Source organism: Salvelinus namaycush, chromosome 23, assembly GCF_016432855.1.
Source record: "Salvelinus namaycush isolate Seneca chromosome 23, SaNama_1.0, whole genome shotgun sequence".
Lineage (NCBI taxonomy): Eukaryota > Metazoa > Chordata > Actinopteri > Salmoniformes > Salmonidae > Salvelinus > Salvelinus namaycush.
The window spans coordinates 15,690,355-15,703,961 of NC_052329.1; the positions used below are offsets into that span (position 1 = coordinate 15,690,355).

Here is a 13,607-nt window from a genome sequence, read left to right on the forward strand (position 1 = left end):
AGAACCTTCCAGAAGGACGGCCATCTCTGCAGCACTCCACCAATCAGGCCTTTATGGTAGAGTGCCCAGACGGAAGCCACTCCTCAGTAAAAGGCACATTTACATTCCTTTTAGCAAACTAAGCGGGCTGTCAAGGACTTAGACCATGAGAAACAAGATTCTCTGGAATGATGAAAACAAGATTGAACTATTTGGCCTGAATGCCAAGTGTCACGTCTGGAGGAAACCTGACACCATCCTTATGGTGAAGCATGGTGGTGGCAGACGGCAGCATCATGCTGTGGGGATGTTTTTCAGCGGCAGGCACTGGGAGACTAGTCAGGATCGAGGGAAAGATGAACTGAGCAAAGTACAGAGAGATCCTTGATGAACACCTGCTCCAGAGGGCCTAGGACCTCAGACTGGGGTGGTTCACCTTCCACATGACAACGACCCTAATCACACAGCCAAGACAACGCAGGAGTGGCTTCTGTACAAGTCTCTGAATGTCCTTGAGTGGCCCAGCCAGAGCCCGGACTTGAACCCGATCAAACATCTCTGTAGAGACCTGAAAATAGATCATCACTGCCAAAAGGTGCTTCAACAAAGTACTGAGTAATGGGTTTGAATACTTATGTAAATGTTATATATATATATATTTTTTTATATATACACATTTGCATACATTTCTAAAAACCTGTTTTTGATTTGGAGAAAAAAAATCGATTGAATCCATTTTAGAATAAGGCTGACAGAATATGGAAAAAGTCAAGGGGTCTGAATACTTCCCGAATGCACTGTATGTATAATTTTATGAGCTAGAGTGCCTGTCTTTGTAATTCATTTATTTTCATTTGTGCTCGTTAACATACTTAGCTAGCAGCTTCCATGGAAATTAGTTATTACTTGTGCTAATTTTGTTAGCATTCTGGTAGACGCAATGAGATTTTTTTTTGGCCCCCTTGTATACGAAACTGGTAATAGCGTAAATTCCGAGATGAGAGAAGGACAGTAAAACGATGTGAAAACCTGGATACTGCCCAACCCTACTGGATGATGTCATGTCATAATGTTCTGTAGACTGATGTAGCTGAGGTAGTGGATGTAGCACAGAAGTGTGTGTGTACCTGGTGGAAGATGAGAGCCTGGCTGATATAGCCCCAGCTGCTGGTAGGGCTGAGGTAGTGGATGTAGCACAGAAGTGTGTGTGTACCTGGTGGAAGATGAGAGCCTGGCTGATATAGCCCCAGCTGCTGGTAGGGCTGAGGTAGTGGATGTAGCACAGAAGTGTGTGTGTACCTGGTGGAAGATGAGAGCCTGGCTGATATAGCCCCAGCTGCTGGTAGGGCTGAGGTAGTGGATGTAGCACAGAAGTGTGTGTGTACCTGGTGGAAGATGAGAGCCTGGCTGATATAGCCCCAGCTGCTGGTAGGGCTGAGGTAGTGGATGTAGCACAGAAGTGTGTGTGTACCTGGTGGAAGATGAGAGCCTGGCTGATATAGCCCCAGCTGCTGGTAGGGCTGAGGTAGTGGATGAGCAGCAGTAGTAGCAGCATGAAGGCGATGGAGGCTGAGGCGTAGATAGCGTTGATCAGGAACATCATGATAGCACAGCCCACGATGCCCAGCACACAGGTGTGCCAAGTGAAGTAACGGAAGGTGGGCCTGGAGGGAGAGGGGAGAGGGTTTACACACACACCTTTGCAAATGCATGTGCTTTTAGAGAAGCAAATTATCTTATTTTTTCTCTCTCGCTTTCCCCACTCTCTCGCTCGCTCACACACGAGCATTCTAAGTAAACGTAAAGCTCTAAGCATGATAAACAACTGGAGGTGAGTCAGTGTATAGAAAGTGATTGGGTTAATTATCCGTTGTGTTTTTGTGCACAAACTCATTCAGTCTTAGACGAACTGCATCTATAGAAAGGTGTACAGTTCAGTGTGCAGTGTACATGCATTGTGTGAGTTAGAGAGAGAGTAAATGAGTGTGTGTGTTAGTTAATGTGTTTGTGAGCATATAATTAGAATACTAGAATGGACAGGAACCTACACACCACATATTTATTTATATACTGGATTCTTAACATAGCTCACTAATAAAAACTGAGTGTATAAAACCTTAGCCACACCTGCCCTTTCCATGGCAGAATGACAAGGTGAATCCAAGTGAAAGCTATGATCCCTTATTGATGCCACTTGTTAAATCCACTTCAAATCAGTGTAGGTGAAGGGGAGGAGACAGGTTAAATAAGGATTTTTAAGCCTTGCGACAATTGAGGCATGGATTGTGTATGTGTGCCATTCAGAAGGTGAATGGGCAAGTCAAAATATTGAAGTGCCTTTGATAGTAGGGGCATGATAGTAGATGCCAGGTGCACCGGTTTGAGTGTGTCAAGAACTGCAACGCTGCTGGGTTTTTCACACTCAACAGTTTCCCGTGTATCAAGAATGGTCCAAAGGACATCCAGCCAACTTGACAACTGTGGGAAGCATTGGAGTCAACATGGTCCAGCATCGCTGTGGAACGCTTTCGACCAGAGTCCATGCCCCAACAAATTGAGGCTGTTCTGAGGGCAAAAGGGGTTCAACTCAATATTAGGAAGGTGCTCATAATGTTTTATACACTCAGTGTGTCCACTGCTGTTCACGTCATTCTTAGTTTAGCTTGTGTAAATATGTATCGATTGCATTTAAAAAAAAATATTCTAGCTGTTTGACAGTTGACTGCATTGTTAGGAGCTAGTAACATAAGCATTTTGCTGCACCGCTATAACACTTGCTGAACTGTGTACGTGACCAATAAACTTCAATTTGATTTGATTACGGTCAGCCATTTTAGTCAGGGAGTTGGTCAACCATAGATTTCCAGTGGTGTGATAAGATAGTAACAAATAATGAATTTGAAGAATTGATCTGCACTTTATGTTTGTTAGCCAGACAGTTTTAGAGGACTGCCAATATTCCAACATTCCAGTCAAACAATGCAGTCAATCCAGACACACACTGGCTGAAATCTGTTGATGACAGGACTTAGACAAGTTGTAATGTAACAAGTACTGATATTGTATCATATAATAACACTCACAGCTTCCCAAGAAAACAAACATTGAGGGCTCTAATTTAACAAACCGTACGAAATGGTAAATCTAAGAGCAGACCGTAGTGCTATAGGTTCAAGGGTGTGTCAGGAATATTTTCTTCCATTTTCACTATCACAATTATCAGTGCACTTGCTGGGTTTTGATGAATAAACAAGTTGTGGGTGTGTTGAGACGTGGCCCCTCACTGGCCAATCAGAACATGCTCCATTGTGAAACGTTTGGTTGCTTCAAGTTGTGTATTTACGGTCTTTTATGTATTGCCTTGGAATCAACTCAATTCCAAAGTTAGTCTGTTATAGTTTGTTAAATAGCTTATAGAAATGAAATAACAAAATGTAGACCTATCTATGCTAAATGCATTAACTTGAACCCATTTGCATTCCACATTGTTCTAATTAATTGCATGGATTCAATAGCATTCACACGGACATAGAGGCTAGACCTACTATAAATTGCATTACGGCTGAGCATGGACATGCCAAACATCAATGAGGAAGAATAATTTAATTATTGATAAGGTTTAAAAACATAAATAATTCTAATCAAAACAACTTGTTTTAACTAGGCAAGTCAGTTAAGAACAAATTCTTATTTACAATGACGGCCTACCCTGGCCAAACCCTAACCCGGACGACGCTGGGCCAATTGTGCGCCGCCCTTTGGGACTCCCAGCCACGACCGGTTGTGATACAGCCTGGAATCGAACCAGGGTCTGTAGTGAGGCCTCTAGCACTGAGCTGCGCCACTCGGGAGGGGTGTCCACATACTTTTGTATATATAAATATTGTGTTTTTTCAAAACCAAGCCCTCCCTTAGGCCTACTACTGTATAACGAAGGCTGGTTTAACAGCAGTGTGTTTTTTATCATGCCGATTTTAGGATATCATTACATTTTTACATTTATTGTTGTAAAAAAAAAAAAAGGATTTGTTGTAATATAAAAGAAAAACAAGCAATCTTATTAGAATAGTTCTCCTTCCTGTTGTTATTGTGACAATGTCCGTGGCGTACATGCAATGCAACTTCTGGAGATGTGTGAATGTGATCTGATCTGTAAGATGGTTCTGATTATGTTCATAAAACACAGGCCTATTTGGGAGCAGTATAACAGTGAGTGGACATTCTCCCTTTCTTTGTATATTGGATCTTTGTTCAGCTACTGTGAAACGTTTGGATGTGCGTAAAACCCTCCATAGTCTGCGTTGTTTTAATATTCTATGCCCACAGGGAGAAAATATGCTGCCTGTAAGTGTGATGGCCTATTTAAAAAAAGGTTAAGTAAATAAATACGTGGATTTGGCTATTTCAGCCACACCCGTTGCTGACAGGTGTATAAAATCGAGCACACAGCCATTCAATTTCCATAGACAAACATTGGCAGTAGAATGGCCTTACTGAAGAGCTCAGTGACTTTCAATGTGGCACTGTCATAGGATGCCACCTTTCCAACAAGTCAGTTCGTTACATTCCTGCCCTGGTCAACTGTAAGTGCTGTTATTGTGAAGTGGAAACATCTAGGAGCAACAACGGCTTAGCTGTGAAGTGGTACACAAGCTCACAGAACGGGACCGCTGAGTGCTAAAGCACGTAACAATCATCTGTCCTCGGTTGCAACATTCATTACAGAGTTCCAAACTGCCTCTGGAAGCAAGGTCAGAACAATAACTGTTCATTGGGAGCTTCATGAAATGGGTTTCCATGGCCGAGCAGCCAAACGCAAGCCTAAGTTCACCATGCACAATGTCAAGCGTCGGTTGGAGCGGTGTAAAGCTTGCCACCATTGGACTCTGGAGCAGTGGAAACGCATTCTCTGTAGAGATGAACCACCCTTCACCATATGACAGTCCAACTGACAAATCTGGGCTTGGCGGATGCCAGGGGAACGCTACCTGTGCCAACTGTAAAGTTTGGTGGAGGAGGAATAATGGTCTGGGGCTGTTTTTCATGGTTCGGGCTAGGCCCCTTAGTTCCAGTGAAGGGAAATTGTAATGCTATAGCATACAAATTACATTCTAGACGACTCTGTGCTTCCAACTTTGTGGCAACAGTTTGGTGAAGGCCCTTTCCTGTTGCAGCATGACAATGCTCCCGTGAACAAAGTGAAGTCCATACAGAAATGATTAGTTGAGATTGATGTGGAAGAACTTGACTGGTCTTCACAGAGCCCAGACCGCAACCCAGCGAACACCTTTGGGATGAATTGGAACGCCGACTGCGAGCCAGGCCTAATCGCCCAACATCAGTTCCGACCTCACTAATGCTCTTGTGGCTGAATGGAAGCAAGTCCCCGCAGCAATGTTCCAACATCTAGTGGAAAGCCTTTCCAGAAGAATGGAGGCTGTTATAGCAGCAAAGGGGGGACCAACTCCATATTAATGCCCATGATTTTGGAATGAGACGTTTGAGGAGCAGTTGTCCACATACTTTTGGTAATGCAGTGTATGAAACCGAACACAAGCAAATTTTTACAGGTTACAGATAACTTCTAAATACGAGGTTCACATCTCTCGTTTCATGATGGGCATGTGCACGTACATCATGGACAGGGTTTTACACACGTCCAAAACAGGACCTGCATGGCCAAAATAATGTGGGCCTGCCTGCAATGCATTGGTAAAAAGGGAATTTCAGTTCACCGTTTAACTCCTCTCAAACTTTATATTTTAATAAAGCGTTGGTGATTAAGATTTATTTCCAAGCGATCTCAGGAACCAAACCCTTTAGACTACTTTGCGATTGCATTGGGCAGGACAAAAAAAGCCTTAATTGAGAGGAGGCTATGCCAAATAAAAAACTAAATGGGAAAAATAGTTTATATGTTTCTAAATACAAAGAATACAGGCACCAAAAGCACCTTAGGCTGGTCTTGCTCCATGTTCATATGGGCAGTGTGCGTCACGGCTGGATAGGCTGCGTTTCCACGGTCAAAATTCATAACATAACCAACTGGGTTACCGCCAAAACTAGCTTTTGGTTCATCTTAAATATCCCTATCAGCGCTGTCTGAAATTAGCACTGAGGACATAACTCAAATATTTCCACCCCTCCCATTTTTATTTTTATTACATTTGCAAAAAAAAAAGTGGTTTTGCTTTGTCATTGAGGTATTGTGTGTAGATTGACAAAAAAATTATTCAATCCATTTTAGAATAAGGCTGTAACGTAACAAATTGTGGGAAAAGTCAAGGTGTCTGATCACTTTCCGAATGCACTGTATGTGTGTGTGTCAATGAGTGTGAGTGTGTCTGATGTATGCATTTGCATGTGTTTGATGCATGTGTGTGTTAATGTGATGTATGTGTGTGTCACACCTGAGCTCCCCATGAAGATAGGTGCAGACAAAGGTAGGGTCATTGATCACGTAGCGACCCCAATCTCCTGCAATAACATCTTCAGCAGATAAACAGCTATTATGGCTAGCTACTGTAATTACAATCCAAATGAACAGGCCCAGGCCCAGCTGGGAGAGCTAGGCTACACTAAAAGACTTAGCTTCATTAACAGAGTGGAACGCACCCGAGCGCTAATTGATAAGTAGCTCCCGCTAAAATGTGATGGAGAGATAGAGAAGATTGGAAAAGGAGGGGAGGGTAATGACTGCACCGTTATCTCTATCACCAGAGGAGAGTGAAATAAACGACATGGTCAAAAGTATGTGGACACCTGCTTGTCGAACATCTCATTCCAAAATCATGGGCATTAATATGGAGTTGGTCCCCTCTTTGCTGCTATAACAGCCTCCATTCTTCTGGGAAGACTTTCCACTAGATGTTGGAACATTGCTGCGGGGACTTGTATCCATTCAGCCACAAGAGCATTAGTGAGGTCGGGCACTGATGTTGGGCGATTAGGCCTGGCTTGCAGTAGGCGTTTCAATTATTACCAAAGGTGCTCTATGGGGCTGAGGTCTGGGCTTTGTGCAGGCCAGTCAAGTTCTTCCACACCGATCTCGACAAACCATTTCTGTATGGACTTCGCTTTGTGCACAGGGGCATTGATAAGATTTCCCTTCACTGGAACTAAGGGGCCTGAAAAGAACCATGGAAAACAGTCCCAGACCATTATGCCTTCTCCACCAAACTTTACAGTTGGCACTATGCATTGGGGCAGGTAGCGTTCTCCTGGCATCCGTCGGACTGCCAGATGGTGAAGCGAGATTCATCACTCCAGAGAACGCGGTGAGCTTTACACCACTCCAGCCGATACTTGGCATTGTGCATAGTGACCTTAGGCTTGTGTGCGGCTGCTCGGCCATGCGCTTCAGCACTCAGCGTTTCCGTTCTGTAAGCTTGTGTGGCTTACCACTTTGCGGCTGAGCCGTTGTTGCTCCTTGAAGATTCCACTTCACAATAACAGCACTTACAGTTGACCGGGGCAGCTCAAGCAGCGCAGAAATTTGACAAACTGACTTGTTGGAAAGGCGGCATCATATGACGGTGCCACGTTGAAAGTCACTGATCTCTTCAGTACGGGCCATTCTACTGCCAATGTTTGTCGATGGAGATTGCATGGCCGTGTTCTTGATTTTATACACCGGTCAGCAACAGGTGTGGCTGAAATAGCCGAATCCTCTTATTTTAAGGGGCGTCCACATACTTTTGTGTGTATATATATAGAGGGACTGTGAGAGAAGGGTGGGTGTAAGATTGAAAGTAAGACATTGGGGGTGACATAAATGATGTGAAATTAGAGCTAAAACAAATGGAAAGTGTGGAGAGAAAGTTGAGCAAACAGTAAAGGAACGAAGATCTACACCTATATATATATATATATATATATATATATATATATATATATATATATATATATATACACACAAAAGTATGTGTATATATATATATATATATATATATATATATACACATACTTTTGTGTGTATATATATATATATATATATATATATATATATATATATATATATATATATAGGTGTAGATCTTCGTTCCTTTACTGTTTGCTCAACTTTCTCTCCACACTTTCCATTTGTTTTAGCTCTAATTTCACATCATTTATGTCACCCCCAATGTCTTACTTTCAATCTTACACCCACCCTTCTCTCACAGTCCCTCTTACTCGATATCCACTCCTCTCTTTCTTTCTCTCCCTCCCTGCTGGAGAGTCATTATGTTAAAAGCTCAACCTGCCTGCTCTCCCTTTCTTTCACTCTCTCCTTTGGTCTCTTTAATCCCTCTCTCATTAGTGGCAGTGCGTCGCTGGCACTCCCCTTGTCTCTCCCCTCCTCTCTCGCATACCAATCATTTCCCAATGACTGATGTCACTTTGCTACCAATCATTTCACAATGACTGATGTCACTTTGCTACCAATCATTTCCCAATGACTGATGTCACTTTGCTGACATTAGCAAAAAAATAATGTCCACCATCAAGTATTGAGAGGGGGAGAGAGGGGACACGGCAGCCAGCCAAAAGACACGTCATGATTAGATGACATAACTGTGCTATGGCCGACCATCACCTTAAAACACCCTCGCTCTGCAAACACACACTTGACTCAAGTGCACACAAAGCTGGCAGATCTATAAATACAATGTCAGTGAGTGCTCATTCACACATTACATGTAATTTTAGTAGTAATTAGAGTAACCTTCACAAAATGTACACTCAGACTGACTGCATGTTAATAACATTAATAATGGAGCCTGGCCTTCAAGTCTTACTCAAAAATATAGCCTGTGCGTGTGTCTAAGCCACTCAGCAATGTACTCTAGTCTAAACCCAGTAGTCAGTCCCATCAGTAGAACATACTGACCCAGAGGAGGGCTCTAAAAAACTGGGGCCATTTACTGATAAAGCTGCAGCCAACAGCCGTTTCACGGCCCTTTAAACACACATACAGAGTGTTGGACACAGTGGACACAGTGAAAACACACACACAGATTTTCACACGCCATTTCCCACATCCCTTTACACGCTTTTCTCACACACAGAGGACACACGCACACACTTAACAAGCGGACAGCTCTTCCGCTACATCATAATTCAGTAGCCCGCTTCCTGTCAGCTAAAACACCCGTGTGTCAAATTTAGGGGAAAGAGGAAATATTTCTGCTAAACGAGTTATGCTAATTACAGAGCAGTTCTCAGGGGAGAGACGCACTAAATGTCTTTAAATTATTTCCAGCTGGAAAGAGACGCAGGGAACACAACAAACACCCAATACCAGCCCCGCGACAACAGCAGCAACAACAGGCTAATAGAATTAAGGAAGTGCCCCACAGCAGCCAGCCAACCACGCGCCTTATCAGCACCCCGCCCGAATCCCATCGGCCAATAGGGAGGGAGATACAGAGGGTGGGAAAAGTTTGATTAACTCTATATAAAACTTTGTTCACTTTATATACCCTTGACACATGGACAAGCACTGATATGGACAGAGAAGTACAGGGATGCAGGAACTTCTAGAGATAGTTTCCCCTCTATGAAAAAGTAGTTGTGATACACAGATGTGTCCACATACCTACCCAGGCACACATCATTAACAGCATACATTAGAGCTGCACGACATGATTATCTAGACTAACTGAACTGTGCTGCCTGCTGGAGTGAAAGGGGGTGGGTCTTTGTGTGTGTGCTGTGGATATTGCACATCAATATCACAATTTAGATAAAAATTAGATTAATTGTGCAGCCATAGCACACATCAACGTTTAAGGATTCACCATATTCAACACACACTTATCTGCATCCCTTCTGAGATGTGCAGCTGGGAGCAGTGGACAGTTTATGTCTTAATTAGCACGTGGCCACGACACCCAGCTGGCATACAGTGGAACACTAACACACTCAACACCATCAGACAGGGAGGGGGGCAGCATGTGTGTGAAAGGAAGAGGAGAGAGAACCAGAGCGAGACGGCGGGGGGGAGGAGATATGGAGGCGAGCGAGAGAAAGAGAGACGGAGGAAAGAGAGACGGAGGAAAGAGAGCGAGAGACTGAGGAAACGGAGGAAAGAGAGCGAGAGACTGAGGAAACGGAGGAAAGAGAGCGAGAGACTGAGGAAACGGAGGAAAGAGAGCGAGAGACTGAGGAGAGAGAGAGAGACGGAGGAGAGAGAGAGACGGAGGAAAGAGAGAGAGAGACGGAGGAAAGAGAGAGAGACGGAGGAAAGAGAGAGAGACGGAGGAAAGAGAGAGACGGAGGAAAGAGAGAGACGGAGAGAGAAAAAAGAAATTATTGAGAGAGAGAAGTCATGCAGAAGAACAGCTCCTGACTTGTTATAACTTTGATTGTTAAGAGCGAGACTGACACGATTAAATTAGCAAAAGATGTATAGGTAATCAAATTGTACCACTGAAAATCAACACAGGAGGTAAAGATTGGTCTTTTAACTCACTCTCTGTCAATCTTCATCGTGGTAGCTAGCCAAATTCAAATCTGTCAGCTAGCTTACCGTCTAGCTCCAACTGTTTACTGGTGGTAACCATAGCAACATGGCCACTGAGGCAGCGCTAGCAGCACCAGCAGCAGCAGAGACACGACTTTCCACCCCCCCTTTTTTTTGAATACCCAGCAGAAATCAAATCAGAGAAGGGAAGAATCCATTTTAAACACAGAATTCTGAGGGAGAACCCAGAAACGTTGTTTGCCGACTGCTCACAAAACAGGACTGTTACTTTACACAGACCACACTACTGGCTGGCATACAGCTGTAACCAGGCATTTCTGCTATACCACAAAGAAAGGCATCTGCAAGGGAAGGCAAATCCATATTTTTGAGGACAGCAATAAGGACCAGGAAAACAGGTTTCTGATGGTAAACATGTACCAGAAACACACTGTCATGGTCCAGGGCAGTGAGGCTGCACTCAGCTCTTTTGTGCAGGACTTCCACACTCTAAGGAAAATGGCGGAAAGCAAAAAAGACAAGGACAGCACCCGACCTCTCCGCTCACCTCAGGCACCCCAACAGCAGGACTATCCTCCCCCCCTGCTTGCCTACAACCACCATAGCCAAGACCACACTACCATCAGCCTGCTGAGAGACAGGCTGGCTCTGTTAGAAGTATGGGTTACTGAGCTGAAGGAGCAGCCCCCCAGCTACACCACCACCAGCCCAGACACAGAGCTTCTACACGACCAGATCAACCAGTGCAGGACCCAGCTGAAGATCTCTGTCCAGGAGCTGAGAGAGAGCCTTACCACAGCGCTTGAGGAGGTAAAAGCCACCATGAGGAGAGAGCTGGTGCAGGTAAAGGAGGAGATGACAAAGGAGTTGTCTGTCATCAAGAGGGTGCTGCAGCACAGAGAACAGACTGTAGAGACTCCTAGAGAGAAGCTGCAGCCCCTCACCACCCCCCTAACAACCCCACAATCCCCCCATACCGACAACCCTTTACCCACAACCCCAGGTGGCTCACATGGGGCCACCTACTAGAGAGCGAAGCTCCCCCCTGACACACCCCTCCATGTACACAGGCCCTGTGTACTCCAGCCCCAGACCATAAACCCACTAATCTGGTAAAACCCACTGAGGTGGCCATCCTCATTGACTAAAATGGGAAATTCATCCAAGAGGATAAACTCCTCCCCCACCACAACAGGTGCAAAATATGGTGCCCAAAAACACAGGATGCACTCCACATCTTGTCCCAGCCTGACTTTGACACACCAGGCCACATTATCATTCACACCGGCACCAACAACCTGCGAGAGGAGCAGGAGAGAGTAGGCAGCCTGGTCAACAGCGTAGCAGAGAGGGCCTCTGAGTGGTTCCCCAACTCCCACATCACCATCTCCACTCTGGTGCCCCGCAAAGACTTTCATCTCCGTACCATTCAGAAAGTCAACGCTGACATCACCAAAGGGTGTGGCCTACTCCCGAACGTGCACTTTGCTCACCACCCAACAATCACCCCAGAGCATCTGCAGGACCACTCCCACCTGAGGAAGCAGACAGTAGGGATGTTTGCCAAGTCTCTAAAGGACGTGGCACTTGGTAGACAAACACCCCATGACAGGACAGAGGACCACCCCCCGACCCCTACCAGACCACTGCACCACCAAGGAGCCCCAGGCCCCTTCAACACCCCACCAGACCCAGCGCACCCCACCCACCAACAGAGCATCACCACTTCCATCGGATTAACCACACTGGACCGGGCCCAGCCTACTACCTCGCACCAGACCACCACCTCTACCAGACCAGAGAGGAAGCCCCAAATGAATTACTTAAAAATCATAAAATGTGATTTTCTGGATTTTTGTTTTAGATTCCGTCTCTCACAGTTGAAGTGTACCTATGATAAAAATGACAGACCTCTACATGCTTTGTAAGTAGGAAAACCTGCAAAATCGGCAGTGTATCAAATACTTGTTCTCCCCACTGTATGTATGTATGTATATATATATATATATATATATATATATATATATATACACACTGCTCAAAAAAATAAAGGGAACACTTAAACAACACAATGTAACTCCAAGTCAATCACACTTCTGTGAAATCAAACTGTCCACTTAGGAAGCAACACTGATTGACAATACATTTCACATGCTGTTGTGCAAATGGAATAGACAAAAGGTGGAAATTATAGGCAATTAGCAAGACACCCCCAATAAAGGAGTGATTCTGCAGGTGGTGACCACAGACCACTTCTCAGTTCCTATGCTTCCTGGCTGATGTTTTGGTCACTTTTGAATGCTGGCGGTGCTTTCACTCTAGTGGTAGCATGAGACAGAGTCTACAACCCACACAAGTGGCTCAGGTAGTGCAGCTCATCCAGGATGGCACATCAATGCGAGCTGTGGCAAGAAGGTTTGCTGTGTCTGTCAGCGTAGTGTCCAGAGCATGGAGGCGCTACCAGGAGACAGGCCAGTACATCAGGAGACGTGGAGGAGGCCGTAGGAGGGCAACAACCCAGCAGCAGGACCGCTACCTCCGCCTTTGTGCAAGGCATGCACATTTGTGGCCTGCTGGAGGTCATTTTGCAGGGCTCTGGCAGTGCTCCTCCTGATCCTCCTTGCACAAAGGCGGAGGTAGCGGTCCTGCTGCTGGGTTGTTACAGAAGTGTGATTGACTTGGAGTTACATTGTGTTGTTTAAGTGTTCCCTTTATTTTTTTGAGCAGTATATATATATATATATATATACATATATATATATACACATACATACATACATACATACATACATACATATATATATATGTATGTATATATACACACACACACACACACACACACATATATATATACATACATATATATGTGTGTGTATGTGTGTATGTATGTATGTATGTATGTATATATATATATATATGTGTGTGTGTGTATATATACACATACATACACACACACATATATATATATACACACATTTCTGACTGCTATTCTTTCTTTTTGGAAGTTAGCATGTGGAACATTGAAGACCTAAACTCATCAACCTTTGGACTGAAGAGTTTTAGCACTGGAGTTCAACAAAAATCTTAAAGATGTTGACGGCATCATTCTGCAGGAGACATGGTGTAAGGCTGACATTGTCACTCACTGTCCCCACAGGCTACA

General features: G+C 44.4%; 1 protein-coding gene across 1 annotated transcript in view; it reads right to left on the minus strand.

The window, feature by feature from the left end:
- Nucleotides 1–13,607, minus strand: part of LOC120018114 (solute carrier family 12 member 9-like) — a 60,558-nt gene that overhangs the window by 13,160 nt on the left and 33,791 nt on the right. The window contains exon 10 of the mRNA XM_038961109.1: nucleotides 1,451–1,643. Coding sequence (XP_038817037.1) covers nucleotides 1,451–1,643 — 193 coding nt within the window. The remainder of the gene's footprint in view (nucleotides 1–1,450; nucleotides 1,644–13,607) is intronic.